The 19155-nt window shown below is 45.9% G+C and overlaps 1 protein-coding gene across 1 annotated transcript; it reads right to left on the bottom strand.

Moving 5' to 3' along the window:
* Positions 1 to 17305: 17305 nt before the first annotated feature.
* On the bottom strand, positions 17306 to 17796 carry LOC100278315 (uncharacterized). The gene has a single exon (NM_001371023.1). The coding sequence runs from the start codon at positions 17739 to 17741 to the stop codon at positions 17490 to 17492; it is 252 nt and encodes an 83-aa protein (NP_001357952.1). The 5' UTR covers positions 17742 to 17796; the 3' UTR covers positions 17306 to 17489.
* Between the last annotated feature and the right edge of the window lie 1359 nt (positions 17797 to 19155).

Below are 19155 nucleotides of genomic sequence, written 5' to 3'. Positions count from 1 at the left end.
GCGGAGAAAGTCGACGAGCACTGCTTCCTATTTGGGGTCGAGCTCAGAGCCGATCCTGACTTTCTTGCCGGCGTCGTTGCTGGGGTCGAGGGAGACGGACTTAACCGCCTCGGCTGGTTTGAAGTTGCCGGCATGGCGCTTCGCATCGTGCCTCCTTGGAGAGGCAATCCAGGTCGGCGATGAGAGCCTTGGACTCGGCGATGGCCTCGGCGTACTCCACGCATTCTGTGTCGCACTCGTAAGCGTGGCGGTACGTGGATCCGACGGTGATGGTTCCGTTGGGGCCTGACATCTTGAGCTTGAGGTACGTGTAGTTGGGGACGGCCATGAACTTGGCATAGCACGGTCTTCCCATAGGTCCCTCGGAACCCGACCACCTCGAACGTGAGGGTTTCCTTTCGGAAGTTGGAGGGAGTTCCGAAGCAGACGGGCAAATCGAGTTGCCCAAGGGGCAGGACGTGCTTACCGAGGACGATCCCGTGAAAGGGCGCCGCACTACCCCGGATCGTGGACAGATCGACCCCCAAGAGCCCTAGGGTCTCGGCGTAGATGATGTTGAGGCTGCTGCCTCCATCCATGAGGACCTTGGTGAGCCTAGCATTGCCGATGACAGGGTCGACGACGAGAGGGTACCTTCCTGGGCTCGGTACGCAGTCGGGGTGGTCGCCTTGGTCGAAGGTGATGGGCTTGTCGGACCAGTCTAGGTAGACCGACGCCGCTACCTTCACCGAGCAGACCTCCCGGCGCTCCTGCTTGCGGTGCCGAGCCGAGGCGTTCGCCACCTGTCCGCCGTAGATCATGAAGCAGTTGTGGACCTCCGGGAACTCCTCTTCCTTGTCGCCCCCCTCTTGTTGTTGCCTTGGTCCTTGCTACCTTCTGCAGAGGGTCCGGCCTTGTTGAAGTAACGCCAGAGCATGTTGCATTCTTCAAGGGTGTGCTTGACGGAACCCCTGTGATAGGGGCACGACTCCTTGAGCATCTTGTCGAACATGTTGGCCCCTCCGGGAGGCTTCCGAGGATTCCTGTGCTCGGCAGCAGCGATGAGATCCGCGTCAACGACGTCGTGTTTTGCTTGCACCTTCTTCTTGGCCTTCTTCTTCGTGCCACGTTGGACAGACGCCTCGGGGGCGTCTTCCTTCTGTCTTCCCTGAGGCTGCTTGTCCTTCCGGAAGATGGCTTCGACCGCCTCCTGACCAGAGGCGAACTTGGTGGCGATGTCCATCAGTTCGCTCGCCTTGGTGGGAGTCTTGCATCCCAGTTTGCTCACTAGGTCTCGGCAAGTGGTGCCGGCGAGGAATGCCCCGATGACGTCCGAGTCGATGATGTTGGGCAACTCGGTGCGCTACTTGGAAAACCGCCGGATGTACTCTCGCAGGGATTCCCCTGGCTGCTGGCGGCAGCTTCGGAGATCCCATGAGTTCCCAGGGCGTACGTACGTACCTTGGAAATTTCCAGCAAAGGCCTTGACTAGGTCGTCCTAGTCGGAGATCTGTGCAGGAGGCAGATACTCCAGCCTTGCCCGGGCAGCGTCGAAGAGGAAAAGGGGAGGTTGCGGATGATGAGGTTGTCGTCGTCCGTCCCTTCCAACTGGCACGCCAGCCAGTAATCCGCAAGCCAGAACTCTGGCCTTGTCTCCCCTGAGTACTTGGTGATGGTAGTCGGGGCCCAGAACCGGGCCGGGAACGGCGCCCGTCGTATGGCCCGGCTGAAGACTCGCGGACCTGGTGGTTCGGGCGAGGGGCTCCGATCCTCCTCACTGTCGTAGCGTCCTCCGCGCCTGGGGTGGTAGCCTCGGCGCACCCTTTTCTCGAGGCGGGCTCGACGGTCGCGGCGGTGTTGTTCGCTGCCGAGGCGGTCTGAGGCTACAGGCGTCCCGTCCCGTGTGCGCTCGGTGTGGACCAAGGCCTCCCACATGCGTCGGGAGGACGTTGCGCGATGCTTCGAGGGGCACCCTCGCCTTCGGGAGGCAGAGCTCTCAGCTCGTCGGATTGCGGCATCTTCCAGGAGATCCTGGAGTTTGCCCTGGATACGCCGCCCCTCGGTGGTGGATGGCTCCGGCATTGTTCCAAGTAGCATCGCCGCTGCAGCTAGGTTCTAGCCGGCCCCGCTGAAGGCTGGGGGCAGCCCTGCCCTAGCATCGTCAATGATACGGCGTTGGACGTCCCGGGCCCGATGACGCGCTCCTCCGGCGAGTGCTCGGCCTGCCCACTCCTGCTTGATGTTTTGTCGGAGCTGCATAAGTCGCTCCGCTTCTTCGTCGAGCTTGGCCTGCATCTCGCGGAGTTGCTCGAGCTGTGTGTCCTGACCCCCCGCAGGGACTCGGACCACAGCTAGCTCCCGCGGGATCTCAACGCGAGACGCAGGCGCAGGGGCGTCGTCGTTCTCTGGCATGCCGAGGCAGTCGTCTTCGTCGTAATCCCCCTGATCGATGTGGAAACACTCGCGGCTTGGGTCGTAACCCTCGTCGCCGAGGCTGTGGCCATCGTCAGAGCAGCCGGAGAGGCAGTAGTCACATGCGGACATGAAGTCTCGCATGGCACTGGGATCACGGAGTCCGGAGAAATCCCAATCGAAGTCGGGGTCGTCTTCTTCCTCGGAACTCGCGGGTCCGGAGGTTGAGACGGCCGTCAGTCGGTCCCAAGTTGACTACATATGGTACCCTGGAAGGTCAGGATATGCCCTCGCGAAAGCGCTCACCGAAGCAGGGTCGCTTGGTGGATCGAAGCTGAATCTAAAGGGAACAGGGTGGAAAATGGATGGTACCTCTTGGTTGATGGACGGTGGTGAAGTCGCATCGGGGATGGAATGCACCGTTATCTCAGGTACGAGGCTGACGCCCGACAAGTCCTTCGCGAGGGTGCTGGCGTCATCAGTCCGCTTGGGGTTGACACATTGCTGGGAAGCGACACCCATTGTTGTCTCAAATGCGAGGACAACACCCAACATGTCCCCCGCAGGGGTGCCGGCGTCGTCGACTCACTCTGGTCCGACAGCCGACGAAGTGCCGCCCCGTGCCTGGCCACGGTTGCCCCGTCTCCTCCTCCTCCGGCGAGGAGGGTGGCGGGGCAAACCCGGGTGTTCCTCCTCCGCCACGGGGGGAAGTCGTCATTGAGTTCGCCTCCACCGGGCGAGCCGACGACCGTCGTTGTTGTCATGCTGCGAAGGGAGGAGTACCATGTCGTAGCTGCCGCCGTAGGACATGAACTTAAGACTCCCGAAGCGGAGCACCGTCCCGGGCTGAAGAGGTTGCTGAAGGCTACCCATCTGGAACTCAACGGGAAAGTATTTGTCAACACGCAGCAGGCCCCTACCTGGCGTGCCAACTGTCAGCATTTCGGACCCGCGAGGACCCTCAACCGACCAGTGAATTTGTCGTTGTGTGTCCCTGCCCAGATGGGTTGATGCAAGATGGAACACAAGAGGGGAATGAGGTTTATGTTATCTTGCACCGGGGTGCTCGTAGTAGGGGTTACAAGCGTCGCGAGAGTGAGAGAGAGAGAGAGAGGGAGAGGGTTCGGTGTTGAGGTGAGGTGTCTGAGTTGGCCTCCACCGCGTCTCTCCTACTCTGCCTGCCTCCGCTCTTCTCCCATCCCTTGTCCCTGCCTTAGGAAGGCCCTGGACATCCCCTTTTATATATACAAGGAGATGGCCCAGCTGTACAATGGGGGTGTAGCTATGTGCTAACGTGGCTGGCGGAGAAGTGCCTTGAGCCCTGTACATGTGCTAACGTGGCTGTCGGAGAAGTGCTTTGGCCCTATAGAAGCATAGCTGGCGGTGCGGCATGGATCCTGCTGATGTTTCCTTGCTTCCGTAGGGGGTTAAGAGCAACCGACGTCATGGGCGCACGTGGGGAACCATCATTACCTGTTACCGGAGTAATCCAGATGGGACACCGGTCTTGTTCCTTCGTAGCCTGAGGCAGCTAGCTAGGGGTAGGGTAATGATGTATCCCCTGTGGCGTGGTCAGTCCGAGCCCGACGTCGGGCGAGGCGGAGACTTCTCCCGAGGCCGAGGCTGAAGCCGAGGCCTAGGGTCGGGCGAGGCGGAGACCTTCTCCCGAGGCCGAGGCTGAGGCCGAGGCCTGAGGTCGGACGAGGCGGAGCTCCCTGTTGCGCCCGAGGCCAAACTCGGAAGGGGTTGTGACTCAGTTTTGACCTGGTGGTTGGCACAGTAGTCGGAACTGGGTGAATAGCGTTGTTTTCCTGTCACAACGGTCAGTAAAGGGGCGAAGTGACTGCGGTCACTTCGACCTTGCCGACTGAGGCGCGTGTGTCAGGATAAGGTGTCAGGCGATCCCCGCATTAAATGCACATGCGATACGGTCGGTTGGTAAGGCGATTTGGCCGAGGTCGCTGCACGACAAAGTTTGCCCAAGCTTGGCTTCGGGCGAGCCGAGGGCGCGCCCACTGCCTGAGGAGGCCCTCGGGCGAGGCGTGAATCCGTCCGGGACTACTGTTCCCGCCCGAGGCCGGGCTCGGGCAAGGTGAGGTCACGTCCCTTGGTAGACGAGGCCCTGACTTGAACCATGCTTATCAGTCTTTGCGGTTTGTTCTGAAGATGTTTTCCAGCCAGGTTAAGGAGCATTGGGGGTACCCCTAATTACGGTCCCCGACACACTATGTGTAGAAACCTATCCGGCCTTCACATGAAATCATAATACTTCTATGTATGCTAGCTAGTTTTCTACACATAGTGTGTGACAACTTTCACGAAATAATTTCACATATTTATCAGAGTCTCTACATATGATAATCAACAAAAATAAATATAAATTAAAAAATATCATTTTTTCCGTCGGCAAACCGATGAAAAATACCCGACAAGAAAAAAATACTTGATGAAATCAACCATGTTTTTTCGTTGGGACCGACGCTATTTTAATCGGTTTAGCGCGCATAGCCCAAAAAAGATTTTTTCGTCAGGTTGCAAAACTGAAGGAATAATACTACCCTCTATTCTCAAATATTTATCGCCTGCTAGTTCATTTTTAAACTAAACCACGACAAATAAAAAACGAAGGGAGTATTATTTTCATCCGCCATGTGGTTGACAAAAACACATCGTCACATAATTCGGGTTAGGGTTGTCAATCTAACATAGAATCAAGCCATCTTTCTCTTTCACGCCTCCCCAACCATCTTTCTCTTTCATGTCACATAATTACGGTTAGGGTTAGAGTATTATTTTTAGGATCCCTAAGTCCTGGTGTATAAAAGGATATGATCGCCCACTGAGACGACCCTGTTGCTGAGTTTGGAATATAATTAGGTTCCTCCTCCTTCCATTCATGGTAGGAGTCCATATATTTTTTGCACAAGTTACTGTTCCGTGATTACAATCAAAAGATGTATGCAGGCCAAAAATAAATATGTCAAAAGGACGCGAGGAGCAGGCGATTGGGTACACACATCCAACTTATCCCGTTTATTATATATTACTAGTCGGTTGCCCGTGCGTTGTGACGGCTCATAACAATACCCACGTAAACTATCAACAAAAAATATCTCAAGATTTTTTATTGATTGTCTCTGCTCTCCACATAATATTTTTTTATTTGATTAACTGATGTTGTTGTTTACTCCATCCAATATGTCTTGGTACAACAACCCAGCATCTGCAGTAGTCCAATCGATAGATGCAAGCACCAGTTGGGTGTCAGTTTCTAGCGTTTTGCACTTAGTTTATTCATGAGCTGCTTCAATCTTCTTATCAGTGAAGTTTGCTGAATTTCAGTCATCTTCTCTCTGTTTATCCTATTTTTCGTGATTACTTCAATGAACTCAAGTTTTGCACTAAAATTACAAAGCATCAGCTGCCTCCCTTCGCCATTACACTCATTTTTTACTCTCTTATGTCCCATACATCGCTTTTATCAGTCTACTTCCATATTGATAACTTGAGCTGGGTTATCCTTTGAGCTTTTTTTCTTTTCCTTATTCAACCTATTCATATCTGTTGACCACTTTTGATCACGTACTACCTTAACACATGTGCAGTAGAGTGAAGGACTTACCATTATTTTGATTGGCATAAACCTCTAATACTTTGTCAATAACCTGGTTGTCACTCATCCCACTTTGCCACACTCTACCGATTTGTACCCAACATCCATGGAAACCACTTATAATGGTTTATTTATCCCCTATATATTATCATTTGGTTCTAGTTCCTCTTACGACTATTTTCTATGGTGGTGGTGGTGGTGCATGTGCTAGTAATAGCTGCCCATTCACTGCTACAGTAAACCTCTATACAGGCGGTCCAGTTAGCCTCTACATAGGCGGTTCCAGGAACCGCTTGTGGTGCACCGCCTGTGTTGTAAAATAACATCACAGGCTGTAAATCAAAAACCGCTTGTGATAGACACACATCACATGTGGTTCTATCTAAAGGAACCACCTATGATAGACACACATCACAGGCGGTTTCTTATTCTAGCCGCTTGTGTTAGACACACATCACAAGCGGTTTCTAATCCTAGCCGCTTGTGTTAGACACATACCACAGGCGGTTTTAAATATAGGTCCGACTGTATTTCAATATACAGATTCCAAATTTATATGCAGATTCCAGATTCATATACAGAATTAATAACAGATTCATACACAGATTCATACACATATTCATACACATATCAAGTTCCATACACAGATTCATACACAAATTCATATACATATCAAGTTCCATACACAGATTCATACACATATCAAGTTCCATATACAACTCAACAACTCAACATCTCAAGTTCCATATACAACTGAACATCTCAAGTTCCAAACTAAAGATCTAAACACTGTGTGATATCGTGTACAAACTTAGTTCTGGAAGTGTTGCAAATTTCCATTTGTATTGTAGAATAGCCCTTGTTAATGAAGAACTTCACGGCGCATAAAGTAAAGCAAGTCTTTTACAACCTTAGCCACGCTGACGGAAACCATATCTCTTTCTAACCATTCAGCATTGATCTTGGATTTAGGAACCTGCAATGAAAGCAAAAAGCAAGCAGTGCTAAGAGTAATGTGATGAGCAACAATATAACATAAAAATTGCAACATAGACAATGATAGCGAACTTACATCCTCATGATTGACCATGTAATGGAAGGTGACACGACACCATTCGCATACATAATAACCGCACAGGACAGTACCCGAAGGTTGTTTGTCACCATATGGAAATAATGATATTGACAAATTAGGCTTGTCCTCTAGATGTTCGCCGCCAAGATCTTTCTAATAAAAAACGGTATGCACTGCATATAAGAATAGCATTGTGAGATTAAGAATACATTTGTTAAGTTGTAATAAGTACAAGTGTGCAATAATAATCATACTTCTCTAAAATCTTCAAGAAGTCATTATACGCAGCCTTTTCCATTCTCAGTGAGTCGAAGACCACGACTTTACCATGCTTTGGAAAGATCATGATACAAATGTAGTGGTCACTATATAGACATAGACAAAAACACATGTTAAGATCACGATTGCCATAATTTGTAGTTCAAAACCATGTCGAGAACTTACTTAAAGTGGTGCGGAGCTATTATTAAGTCCTTGCCATGTTGTACATGATTATACATGGCTCGTCCAATGTATGCCGCCATTACCTTTATTTTATTTCTATGATTTTGTTTGACGGCTTTCTCAAATTCATCATCATCCAAGTCTTTGTATTCTTCTCCATGTCTTCGAACAACTTCTTTGTAGTGAGCTTGGGATATCATCAACGGGTCAAGAAACCCTGTCTTAAGTTGTTTCTTCTTATCATCCATGTATTGCATCCTACGTATAAAAAGTGTTAATCGTTGGACTCTCGTTTATGTGTGTGTGTACAAAACTAACAAATATGAAAGTTTAGAGGTACTTACAAGCAAAAGAGGGTTAAGTAGTTGGTTTCCATCCTTTGTCGGTGGTACAACGACCACAGATCGTCAAAGAATAAATGTCGCACAGGATCTATATTATCTTTGCTCCAAAATGCATCTTCTGGCACAACAAATGTGAAGTCCTCGAGTTTGTATTTGTTGCTAGCCACCATGTACCACTCATGCATTCTAATCTCCGGAGTCGACAACTTGGAAAGTTGCATCGTCATCAAGAACGGCCTCCCATTCACAAATTTAGGAGGAACATCCTCCTTCTTGTATATCGGGATATTGATTTTAAGACATAATGATTCTCGAGTATGAATCATTCCATCTTCTTCCCATACTTCGAAATTGTCTATTTGGGACCGTGTGCGTACTCCACGAGATGCTGATTCCGCTTTTGATTGATCTGTCATAACTCTGCAATTTTTGCAGGTAGCGTGTCACTGATTCTGACGGTTTCTTGACATTATCAGTGGCGATTCGCTGATGAATTTTCTTTGAAGTAGTTGGCCCTTCAACATTGGTGTCAACCTTTGCTTCCTTTTTGATGTTTGCGTCGACATTCTGAGGAACAATTTTGTCTACGTCCCCCTCGTCGAGTTCCTTCGCAAGAGGTGATATGATTGTTTCAATGGTTTTTGTGGAGGTCGGTGCTATATTTTCCTACACCATGGGGTATGGAATGATCAAACTATCTTTCTGTTGCATTGGTGTTGAATTCGGCGTTGGTGACTTATGACGCGATAGACGGCTTAAGATCGGCTCATCACCCAACTTGATGTCGCGTCGATGCCAAAGGACCAACTCGTTCATTGCCTGCTGCAAAGTTATGATCCCCTCAACTGGAAAGTCTATCTCCCAATCTTCACAACCATTGTCTGTGATCTCTAGAACTTGGACCACAGCATAGTGTGGCGGGACAGGATTATCCTTGTAGTTAACAAGTCCTGGTTTTACCAAACCAGTAGCAGCTTGTTTTGTTTTTGTCCCAGATCGATTGATTGGAATATGAAGAAAGCAAGGCTTGTCCTCAACAATATCGTCTACAAGGTACTTGGTGCCCGATACGAAGTCATGCACAGATCCTACGCTGCTAGGGACTAGAGGTGGACTCATGTGGCCTGGCTTGAGTTCACATGATATGCATTCTATTTTCTTCATTTTGTTCATCACGTCATTAATAGCCTTTTGTACCCTTTCATCAATAGTCTCTTCAAGGGTCCTTTTCGACTTCTCGTGTTTCCTATATGACGCCGCATACTCTGGAAACGCCTCTCTCCAGGAAATCTTAGAAGAGATTCCCCGAGCCCGTCTAGTGTGTTCATGATTGCCTAGTGCTGCAGTTAGTATGTCATTCTCCCTCCGAGGCTTAACTTCGCCCTTCTTTCTCTTTTCTGCATATTCTTGAACTTTTGTCGAAACTTCGCCTACCAATTCTGGATGCAAAAGTTTGTCGTCCTCAGTCAAACCTGCCCGACCTAAGATCCAACGAATAGCTCGCTCATTGATATCTTTTAATATTGGGTCCAAAGTGCCGTTAGCTATAGCTTCCTCGATTATCCTGTTCCACTGCACAACTTTATGGTGATATCCGGTTGACCCCAGGTGATGGGGGTGTTTGTTCATCTTTGCTCTCTGAGAATTAGTTTCGCCCAGTTCTTTGGCCTTCAGTTCGGTCTTCTGACGAACAAATTCCTCCCACTGAGCTTGAGTGATTTTCCCCATTTTCTTGGGCGGAGGAACCTTATTCTTCTTAACAAAATCCCTATTTATCTCGGTCTTCCACCCACGAAATATCTTGGCCATAGCAGAGAGTATCGACTTCCTTACTGCATTCTCTGTGCCTTTTGGGACCTTGAATGACTCAGACAACTTAGCCCATAGCTTATTGCGGGTGTCTTCATCTAAATCCTTCCATTTCTGAAGTGTGATTGGCACTATATCTCTAACAGTAGACCCGCAGGAATTTCAAAACTTTGTAACCACGTCAAGTGGTTCTTCAAGAAACCCCTCTGCATTGAGTTTTGTTACGTACATAACTGCACCTTCTTTCATCTGATTGGGACCTCGTTGCCCTCGTTTCCGCTTATGTGAAACGGATGATTCAGGCATCGGAGCATCCTACATGTTTCGTGTAGAACATGCATCCTCTTTCTTCTCTTCATTTGAAATCTATATATTGAAACAATTAATGGCCTTTCATATATGAACATTATTTTAGAATATAGTCGACATATTTCTATTTACCTCTTCATCGTTGAGAATATAGTCGGCATGAAGCTCATATGATGTTTTTTCTTCCTTGGAGGTATAGGAGGAAAAGTTTTGTCATCACTAGAACTATCCTCCCTGCTCCCTTCATCGGAGCTGCTCGTTGTCTGCCATTCAAGTTTGGTCGTGTCTTCATCAACTCTGTTAGACGCACCAGTGCAGAACACATCCATCCTAGTAGGTACCTAGTGCACAGCTGGTTCCATCAATAAGGGGGTCGACCGAGGATATATTGTTAGTCTGATATACTAGTTCCATCAATAAGGGAACTTGGAGAAAAGGTGATTCAAAAGAAATCGAGCCCAAACCCTAGCTGTACCCGGCCGCCGCCGCCAGCGGCCTCCCCATCTGCCGGTGGCGGTGAAGGCGATGGCGGCGCCTCAAGGCTCGCCTCCGTGTCCCTCCTTTCCTCCCCAAACAGGAAGACAGAATGTGTAGTAACTATGAGGTCCCAGAGTCTTTACTACCTACGAAGGACGAAATTCCGGAGCAGGATCGGGCCGGGAAGCACGGAGCAGACAGAAGTGCACTTTCCAATGCAGTTAGACAGAGAAGGCATGGCTGTGATGTTATAATGCTGAAGGACCCCAAGAAGAGATTATGGCCTGTCGTTTACCACGACAGCCCATTATTTGTGGGCTTCACCGAGGGCTGGAAACATTTGGTGGCAGCAAACGACCTTCGGGCTGGGGGCGTCTGCGAGCTTGTTAAGGGGCCAGACGATGGTGAGCTGGTGTACTCTGTCCGGATGTGTGGTCACAAAATTTAAAGCCGCCCCGGCTTCATCTGTGCGCTTCTCTTCTCTTTGGTGGGCTGCTAAGCACTCTTATGGTCATAATTTCTCAATCTCTGAACTTATGGGTGGAAAAGGAAAAAAACAATTCACACTTCACTGGCCACCACAGTTCACACAGCACCAACATATATAATCCACCCTACTACTACTCCTCCTCCTATATATGCCAAAGAGGAGCAGAAAAAAGAAGAACTTGCAACAGTAACAAGGGGGTATCAGAACACAATATTTTCATCGCATGTTGAAAAGTAAGAACTCTGAATGAATATTATCAGTTTGTTAAATGAACTAACAGAAAATAGTGTATTAAGAATTGGGCTGTTCTGGGGATATAATTGAATTGCAAAAGTTAAGCAAAGCCTGCGCACAGTATACTGCCTATATCTGTCCCTTCCGAGTCTAGGCAGTAGGCATAGTTATTCATTGCAATAACATCTTAATGGTATACAAACATTTAATCAGAAGGGATAAAAGAAATAAAAAAACTGATACATGAGAAGTATTACTGACTGGCCTAAACCCTAAACCCTAACAATATAAGCATAATGACTGGACTGGCAACAAGCAATATGTATAATGACCAGCAGTAAGCAATAAGCAATAAGCAATAAGCATAATGACCAGCAGTAACAATACAGTAACAACACAAAGTCTGTAACAAGAAATCTGTCATCAATTAACTTCTACATGGAGAGGGAGGGTGCTCTTACCAAAGTGCTCTTACCAAAGTGCTCCGGGACGGTGGCGCTCGCGGCGCTCGGGCTCGAGGACGACGACGCTCGGGCTCGGGGACGGCGACGCAGTTGATCAGCCTGGCGGCGCAACAGCTGTGTCAGCTCGGGCGGGAGTTAGCTAGGGTTCCTGCCGGAAGCAGCAAGCCTTTTATACTGTACACACATCGCAGGCGGATTTTTAGACAAACCGCTTGTGATATATAACATCACAGGAGCTTTTTTATTCCGACCGCCTGTGATAGATTAACTTCACAGGCGATCGGAATAAAAAAGCGCATGTGATGTTATATATCACAAGCGGTTTGTCTAAAAATCCGCCTGCGATGTGTGTACAGTATAAAAGGACTAGCCCACGGATCATTAAACCGGGGCCGTCAGATCTTGATCCGAGTGACCATGCTACGAACCGGTTCAAAGATTTCGGAGATCTAATCCGGGCCGTCCAGGAGGGATCCGATGGCCCAAGATTCGCGGTACCCCTTCGGTGTACACATTTACATAAGAAACCCCTTGTTTTCGTAGAATAAACCTGCAGTCCAACTAGTAGTGTTCCCTGTGTCTTAGGATTATTATCACGAGACCCCTGGATTTCTCTGGAATTGAGGCCCAGTCCAGAATGGTATTTAACCCGAGAATTTAAATTATAAAATGGATTTTTAATATATAAATAAGTGCTAGAACTTGTAAAATTCATAGAAATTTCATTTTTAATCCAAATCAATCCATTCCAGTTTCTAAATTTTTGTAATATTATTAGCTATCACTTAGAATCTCTGTTTTGTCATGAAAATAGTAATAAAAACAGTAATCCAAATCAATCCATTTCAGTAATTGATCACTTGAAACATTTGTTCTCAAATCCTAGGGAGGCTGAGCTTATGCGTTGGCATGCTGAAAATCGCAAGCAGAGTAACAAACAGATTCGACACCCTGTTGATGCATCACAATGGAAAAATTTTCGATCTTATGTATCCTGAGTTTGCCAAAGAAACCAGAAATGTAAGATTTGCTTTGGGTACAGACGGAATGAATCCATTTAGTGAAAAAAGAAGTGTACCTAAACATGAGGGTAAACTATGTGGGAGAGGGAGAATGGGCAGTAAAACTTTTCACGTTGAGGATTACAAGCTAGTACATTATGCTCATGGTAGTGTACTACAACATCTCACGATAGCCGAGCCTTACATAGAGGAACACTTGGATGAGCTTCGTAAAGAAAATCAGAACCGCACAGAGGACTGGATCATGAGGTAGCACAAACATCGTTTCAGAGAATGGTTAATGGACAAAAACATCCCATTCGGAGACTCTTTGGAAGACCACATATCGATGTGTTCGTATCGATGCTTTTGACCTACAGGGACAGAAGACCACATATTTTGGATTCATAGAGGAAATATGGGAACTTGATTATGGCCCAAGCATGAAAATACCCTTATTTAAGTGCCAGTGGGTACAACATCCCGTGAGGGTGACAGTGGATAACTACGGACTCACACTGGTAGACTTAAAGAAAGTAGGATATAAAGATGACCCGTGGGTTCTCGCCGAATGTGTTGCACAATTGTTCTATGTACTCGATCCAGCAGATGAGAAGATGCATTTAGTTATTTATGGAAAGAAAAAAATTGTTGGAGTTGAGAATGTGGGAGACGAAGATGAGGAATACAATAAGTATGAAGAGATGTTCATCTTTAACGGTCCAGAGAGAATCAAGCGTGTGGAAAAGAAAATTGATAAGAACTTAAAGCCATACATGCGGAAAAATGGTAGTTCATGAAAAATTGTATGAATCAAATTGTATTTATTAGCATGTATGATCGATTATGCATTGTGGTTGCCAATTAATTTAAAATCTCGCTAGTTATCTATGTGTGCTATTAAAATTCATTTAAATTGTATTTGCATATTTCTGTTAAAAATTAAAATATTAATATGGTAACCAAATCACAATCACAGACTGTTAAAAACTAAAATATTAATATAGTAATCAAATCACAATCACAGGCAGTTTTTTCATTACGGTCCGTTTGTGAAACGAATAGAGCACCACAAGCGGTCCGAAACAAAAACCGCTTGTGATACTAATACATTACAGACGGTCCGAATAGCCTGGGACATCCCAAGCTGTTTTCTAACCGAACCGCCTGTGATGTAAAAAGTCTACCGCTTGTATAGAGCCAAATTGTACTAGTGATTACTGCTTTGCCTTCCTGCCAGTTCCATCAACTACATCCTTTGAATTATACAACCAAGCACTATCCTACAAATTACAGAAATAACAAACCAATATAATTTCTATAGGCATACAAAGACAATGCTATCAAGTTTTAAAGTAAGAAAGAAAACTTATCAATATGTTACCTTCATCAGCTAACCAGTTCAAACGCTTATTAACTTTGACTATTTCAATTCATTGTTCATATACACATCCTCCTCTGCATTTTTTTATTTTGTGCTAGAGAGAGAGTTCCTTTAGCAATCATGCGAAATGGAAACACTGAAGATTTGCTCAATGCAGCACCAACAAAGTGAAAATTTTCTGGAATGGTATTTCCATTAGTGAACCCTCCTAGCCGGTATAACCTGCAAACATATAACAAATGGAATACATATGGCAACCCCTTTTTAAAGCATATCCGAAAAGTTATTGTTGGACTAAATTATTGTCTGCCATTGCAAAATTCACTTCAATAGTTTTTATAGTTCCTTTCCCTTGTGCTCACAACAGTAATCAAAGAAGCAAATGAAAAACATACGATAATAACATCAATGAACAACATCACCAAAGTAATATTTTTATAAATATATTACTTGCACTACATAGAAAGATATAAAACATTATCATTTATATTACTAAATATTTTGTACGACAATACTTTTATCACTTGCAACAGTTATGATCAAGAAACTCTATGTGCACCTTTCTTTTTGCAATCATATGTGTAAGTATGACAACTATATCTACTTCATCTGAATACATGCCGAGGGTATTTGAAAAGAATGTGGACAACTGAACTTTATCAGTACCTACTTTCTCCGAAAGGTGAACCTCAGTCATCTCTGCAAGGAAAGTGGATTTGTTATATGTGAAGTTGTAAGCACTAATCAAACAAACAATAACATTCAATTAGAGGATCAGACAATCAATTATTTGATGCAAGAAAAATAGTTACTGAACCGGGGATGGAAAATCAGTTTGCCCATTAGATTCATTTAGGACTGTAATAAATAAATAAAAAGAAAACACTTACCACCCTTTGTTCCAAATTGACAATGCCTTCTTTGGGAGTATTGACCTAGAGCCTCTATGGATGTCTATCGAGCGTCATCGCGCCCTTGGCCAACTGTGAGGGTGCCTCAAAATCACCTCTGCTTTAGGGCTCTATCCCCTTTCCTCCTGCCATCCACGCAATAACCCCCTATTCTGTTGCTACGAGGCTAGAAGCACGACCAGCAAACTGTGGACAAACAGTGGCAAAGTTGAGATAGACCTTAGTAAAAGATTTCTTTATTGCAGAGAAGCATAGCCTCTACTTTAGGACTATGTCCCTTTTCATCCTGCCAACCATGCATCAACCCCCTTTCCGCGTTGCTCCGAGGCTAGAAGCACGACCAGCAAACTGTGGGCAAACACTGGCGAGCTACGACAAACCTTTGCAAATGATTTATTGATTGCGGAGAAGCATAGCTGAGAGGTGCTTCCATCTAGGCTGGAAGCCACATTCATTTCAGAGCTAGCCAGAAAGTATTTCGGCCAACCCCATTCCCATATGTCCTAGTGGGTACACCACTGGTCTGGTCCAATGGGTCACCGCCAAGCGTGAAGTTGGCCGCCGCGAGGGAAACCCACCCCGCCACAACGTGGGCCCTATTCTCGAGGAGGAGATCATCGGAGAGGTTGGTAGATACAACACACCTGGGTCGCTCCTCCCCGATTGAAACCTCCTAGGGTAGGGAGTGAGGTCCCTGATGCGACGAAGAGGAGGGCAAGAAGGAGGAAGGCAGTGGTGGGGGAGGGGAATGTGGAAGGTCGCCTCGACCAATTCGTCTGATCCCGACAGACCACCGGCAAGGGATTTGGTGCCTCCTCCTGCATCCCCACGCCCCCGTCGTCGGCGTTGACGGAGGGGAGGTGGAAGAGGTTCGCCTCGATGACTCTATGCGACCTAGGCAGCACGTCGACGACAGAGGAGGGGTACCACATCAGGAATAAGCTGGGCGGCGGTATTGAGGATGGTGGGCACACGGGATGGGGAGCGGAGATCCGTAGCACGTGGGAGACATCGTTCGAAAGCAGTATGGTTGTGCGGATGGCGGCTGATGCGGTGATGCGCGGATGGCGGTAGATGCGGGGATGCGCGGATGGTGGCAGATGCAGGGAGACGGATTGTGCCGCGCCCAGTGCTCGAGGTCGAGCTGCTTGTGCGGCGGCGGGTTCGGCGGTGGGTTCCAGGGACGGCGCGCACGTGACGCGCGGATGGTGGGGAAGCAGGTTTAGGGTTTCGAGGACGCGAGCGACGGGGAAGCGGGTTGATTTGGAAGAAACGTAGGGACTTTTTAAAAAAAGATGACGCAGGATGACAGTTGAAACTGGTGCTTTAAGTATAGTAAAGATTATTAAATCACCGTACACAATAAGTTGAACACCACCGTCTTTCTGTTTCTCCCAACACAAATTTGTTACAAAGATCGAGCTGGTTCTTCACACGTATAACTATTCTTTACCAATTTACTACCTTGGACACTTGACAAAGTATATATTTTTTTGCAACCAAACTTTTTGTGGTTTGTTCCTACACTACGTAGACTTACATATTACATTTTGGCACAATTATAAAAGTGTTTGCTATAACTATTAGATTTTGTTCGTTTATTTGAATTTTCTCGGATGATTCAGATTTGAACTATAAGTCACTCGAAAAATAGAAAACTGTGAATGCAAACATGATATTCATGTTATTTAGCACAAGTTACGGCCGATTTAAGAAGCAGACCGGAATTTTCGAGCACCATGCTCACGAAACATGGTCGTGAACTTGTCATCCAGTTATTTAAAAATTGTATAAAACACAAAGAAAGTCAGAACATTATGAAACTTGTTCACATGTCATGATATCATATGTATAGGGTATGATAAAAATTTCATAATGTTTCAAGAAAGTTGTGACGCATTATGTGTAGAAATCTAAATGTCCTACACATGAAATCATAGAGATTCAATGTAAACCGGTAAGGCTTCAATGTAGATCAGGGCTACAAAATCTCATAGACGGCCTTGTTGCTAAGTTTGGAATATAATTAGGTTCCTCCTTTTTCCATTCATGGTAGGAGTACTCCTCCTTTTTGTGGTATGTTGCTACAATATGTAGACCTATATGTACTATTTTGGCATAATTATAAAATTGTTTGCTATAACTATTAGATTTTATTCTTTTAATTGAATTTATTCGTATAATTCATATTTGAACTGCAATTCACTCGAAATATGGAAAACTATGAATGCAAAAAAACAGAAAGATTCCGGTAGTGAGTCCATATGTTTTTGCACAAGTTACCGTTCCGTGATTACAATAAGATGTATGCAGGCTGAAAATAAATATGTCAAAAGGACGCGAGGAGCAGGCGATTGAGTACACACATCCAACGTACCGTTTATTATATATTATTATTAAATCACCTTTCACAATAAGTTAAACACCACCGTCTTTTTGTTTCTCCCAACACAAATTTGTTACAAAGATGGAGCTGGTTCTTCACACGTAAAGGGATCAGAGATATATGGCCTCGTCCCGACTGTAGCAGCGGCGTCACGAGTTTATTTCACGCAGAGTTTGTTTTCACATCGGCATCCCAAGAGTGTCGAAACGCATGGTATGATGACACATGATTCACCACAGGAGATGGCTCCATCTGGATGGCCAAACTCCCTCGCGATGAAGTCCAGGCCAAACACGGGGGAGGTATCCGCCTGCAGGAGGCGGGCTGTCGCCGTCGTCGGAGCTACCATCAGCTGGAGAAGCAGCAGCACCAACACACCGGCTGCGACCTTCTTGCTGCCACTCTCCATGCTAGCTAGCTAGCTTTCCTCTCTCTCTTTGCTTTGCTCCCAACCTAGACACAGGTGATGACTACGCTTTGCTCTGCTCCCAACCTAGCTCATGCTCGCTTTTTATACACAACAGGCAATGGCGTGATGTCCCGTACGTACTAGACTATACGGATAATTATTATAAGTATTACAAGGCCAACTAGCAAAAGGGTGACGCCCTCTGGTTGATTTTTCGTCCAATCCAAATTAATAATGCCCACGCCGATGTGCATGCAATGGCGTGATGTGCAAATTAATATTTACAAGCAGATCATTGCAGATCCCGAATAGTCTAGTTTCAGGTCATCGACGGTCATATGTTTTTGTTTGGTAAGATGATAAGATGTATTCATAATATATGACTCATCAATAAGCTATTCTTGTTGATTTTATTTCCCTCCAATTAATGGCAATATTAATAAACACGTGGACCACGAGAGAATGACATGCATGGCGATTGTGAAAGCCCGTCTGGTCTGACTCTCACACCAGGTCGCCAACTGTTGTATCGAGCAGGGTGGATGTGCACTTGAATCATCATGATTATGAGCATGTTTTGTATCAAGCAGGGTTGGATGTGCACTGGAATTATCATGTCCATGAGCATGTTTGTAATTTCATATGAAATTGTACTTGGTTACTATAAATAGAGGCACAATGATATGAAGAGATCTCGCTTTTTGAACAAGGGAGAATCAAATCACTCCGCCTTCGAAGCTGTAATATTACCTTCGAGCTCTCCTTTGTAAAGCCGAAGGTGTAAACTACAATCTTTTATGCAATAAAGGATGAAGGAGGGTAATATGACCAGACTCAATCATTTTGTCACATCTTTATGCGCTAATGTCTTAGATTATTGTTTATTTCTCTAATATTATTCCGTTATTTAATATCACTAAGGAGGATTAATTGATGAAGCGTCGGAGCAATTGCGTAATATAATGCAACAAGTTGAGCATCTAGAGGAACCATATGCCGTCAAAACAACCTTCACCATGAAGAGCAAGGCTTTGTTGATTTTTTGTATGATATATAGTGGTTCTCCCTTGCTGCAGATAAATTATAAGCTACACCATGACCAGGCTACCTCAATTTCCAAAGTTTGATGGTTTGTCGAATCTGAAGCAGTTTCTGATGAGATACGAAGCTACAATATCATCCTATGGTGGCAATGCGACAGTGATGGCAAAGTCTTTTATAATGGTAATAAGGAGTGTAGCTCAAACCTGATATTGGTCCCTTTGGCCAATCACTACACTATCTAATCATGGCAGAAGTGACATGCTTCTCAATCTCGTTCGATCCACATGGATTGAGATTAAAACAGAATTGGTTCCTCCTTTCTTTCTTGGTAGGCGTTGCACAAGTTACGGTTCCGTGATTACAATCAAAT

This window comes from Zea mays, chromosome 3 (genome assembly GCF_902167145.1).
Source record: "Zea mays cultivar B73 chromosome 3, Zm-B73-REFERENCE-NAM-5.0, whole genome shotgun sequence".
NCBI lineage: Eukaryota > Viridiplantae > Streptophyta > Magnoliopsida > Poales > Poaceae > Zea > Zea mays.
This window is presented reverse-complemented; position numbering and strand designations above follow the sequence as displayed.

Coding starts and splice junctions, on each gene's coding strand:
- LOC100278315 (NM_001371023.1), bottom strand. CDS start 17,741: ATGGAGAGTGGCAGCAAGAAGGTCGCAGCCGGTGTGTTGGTGCTGCTG.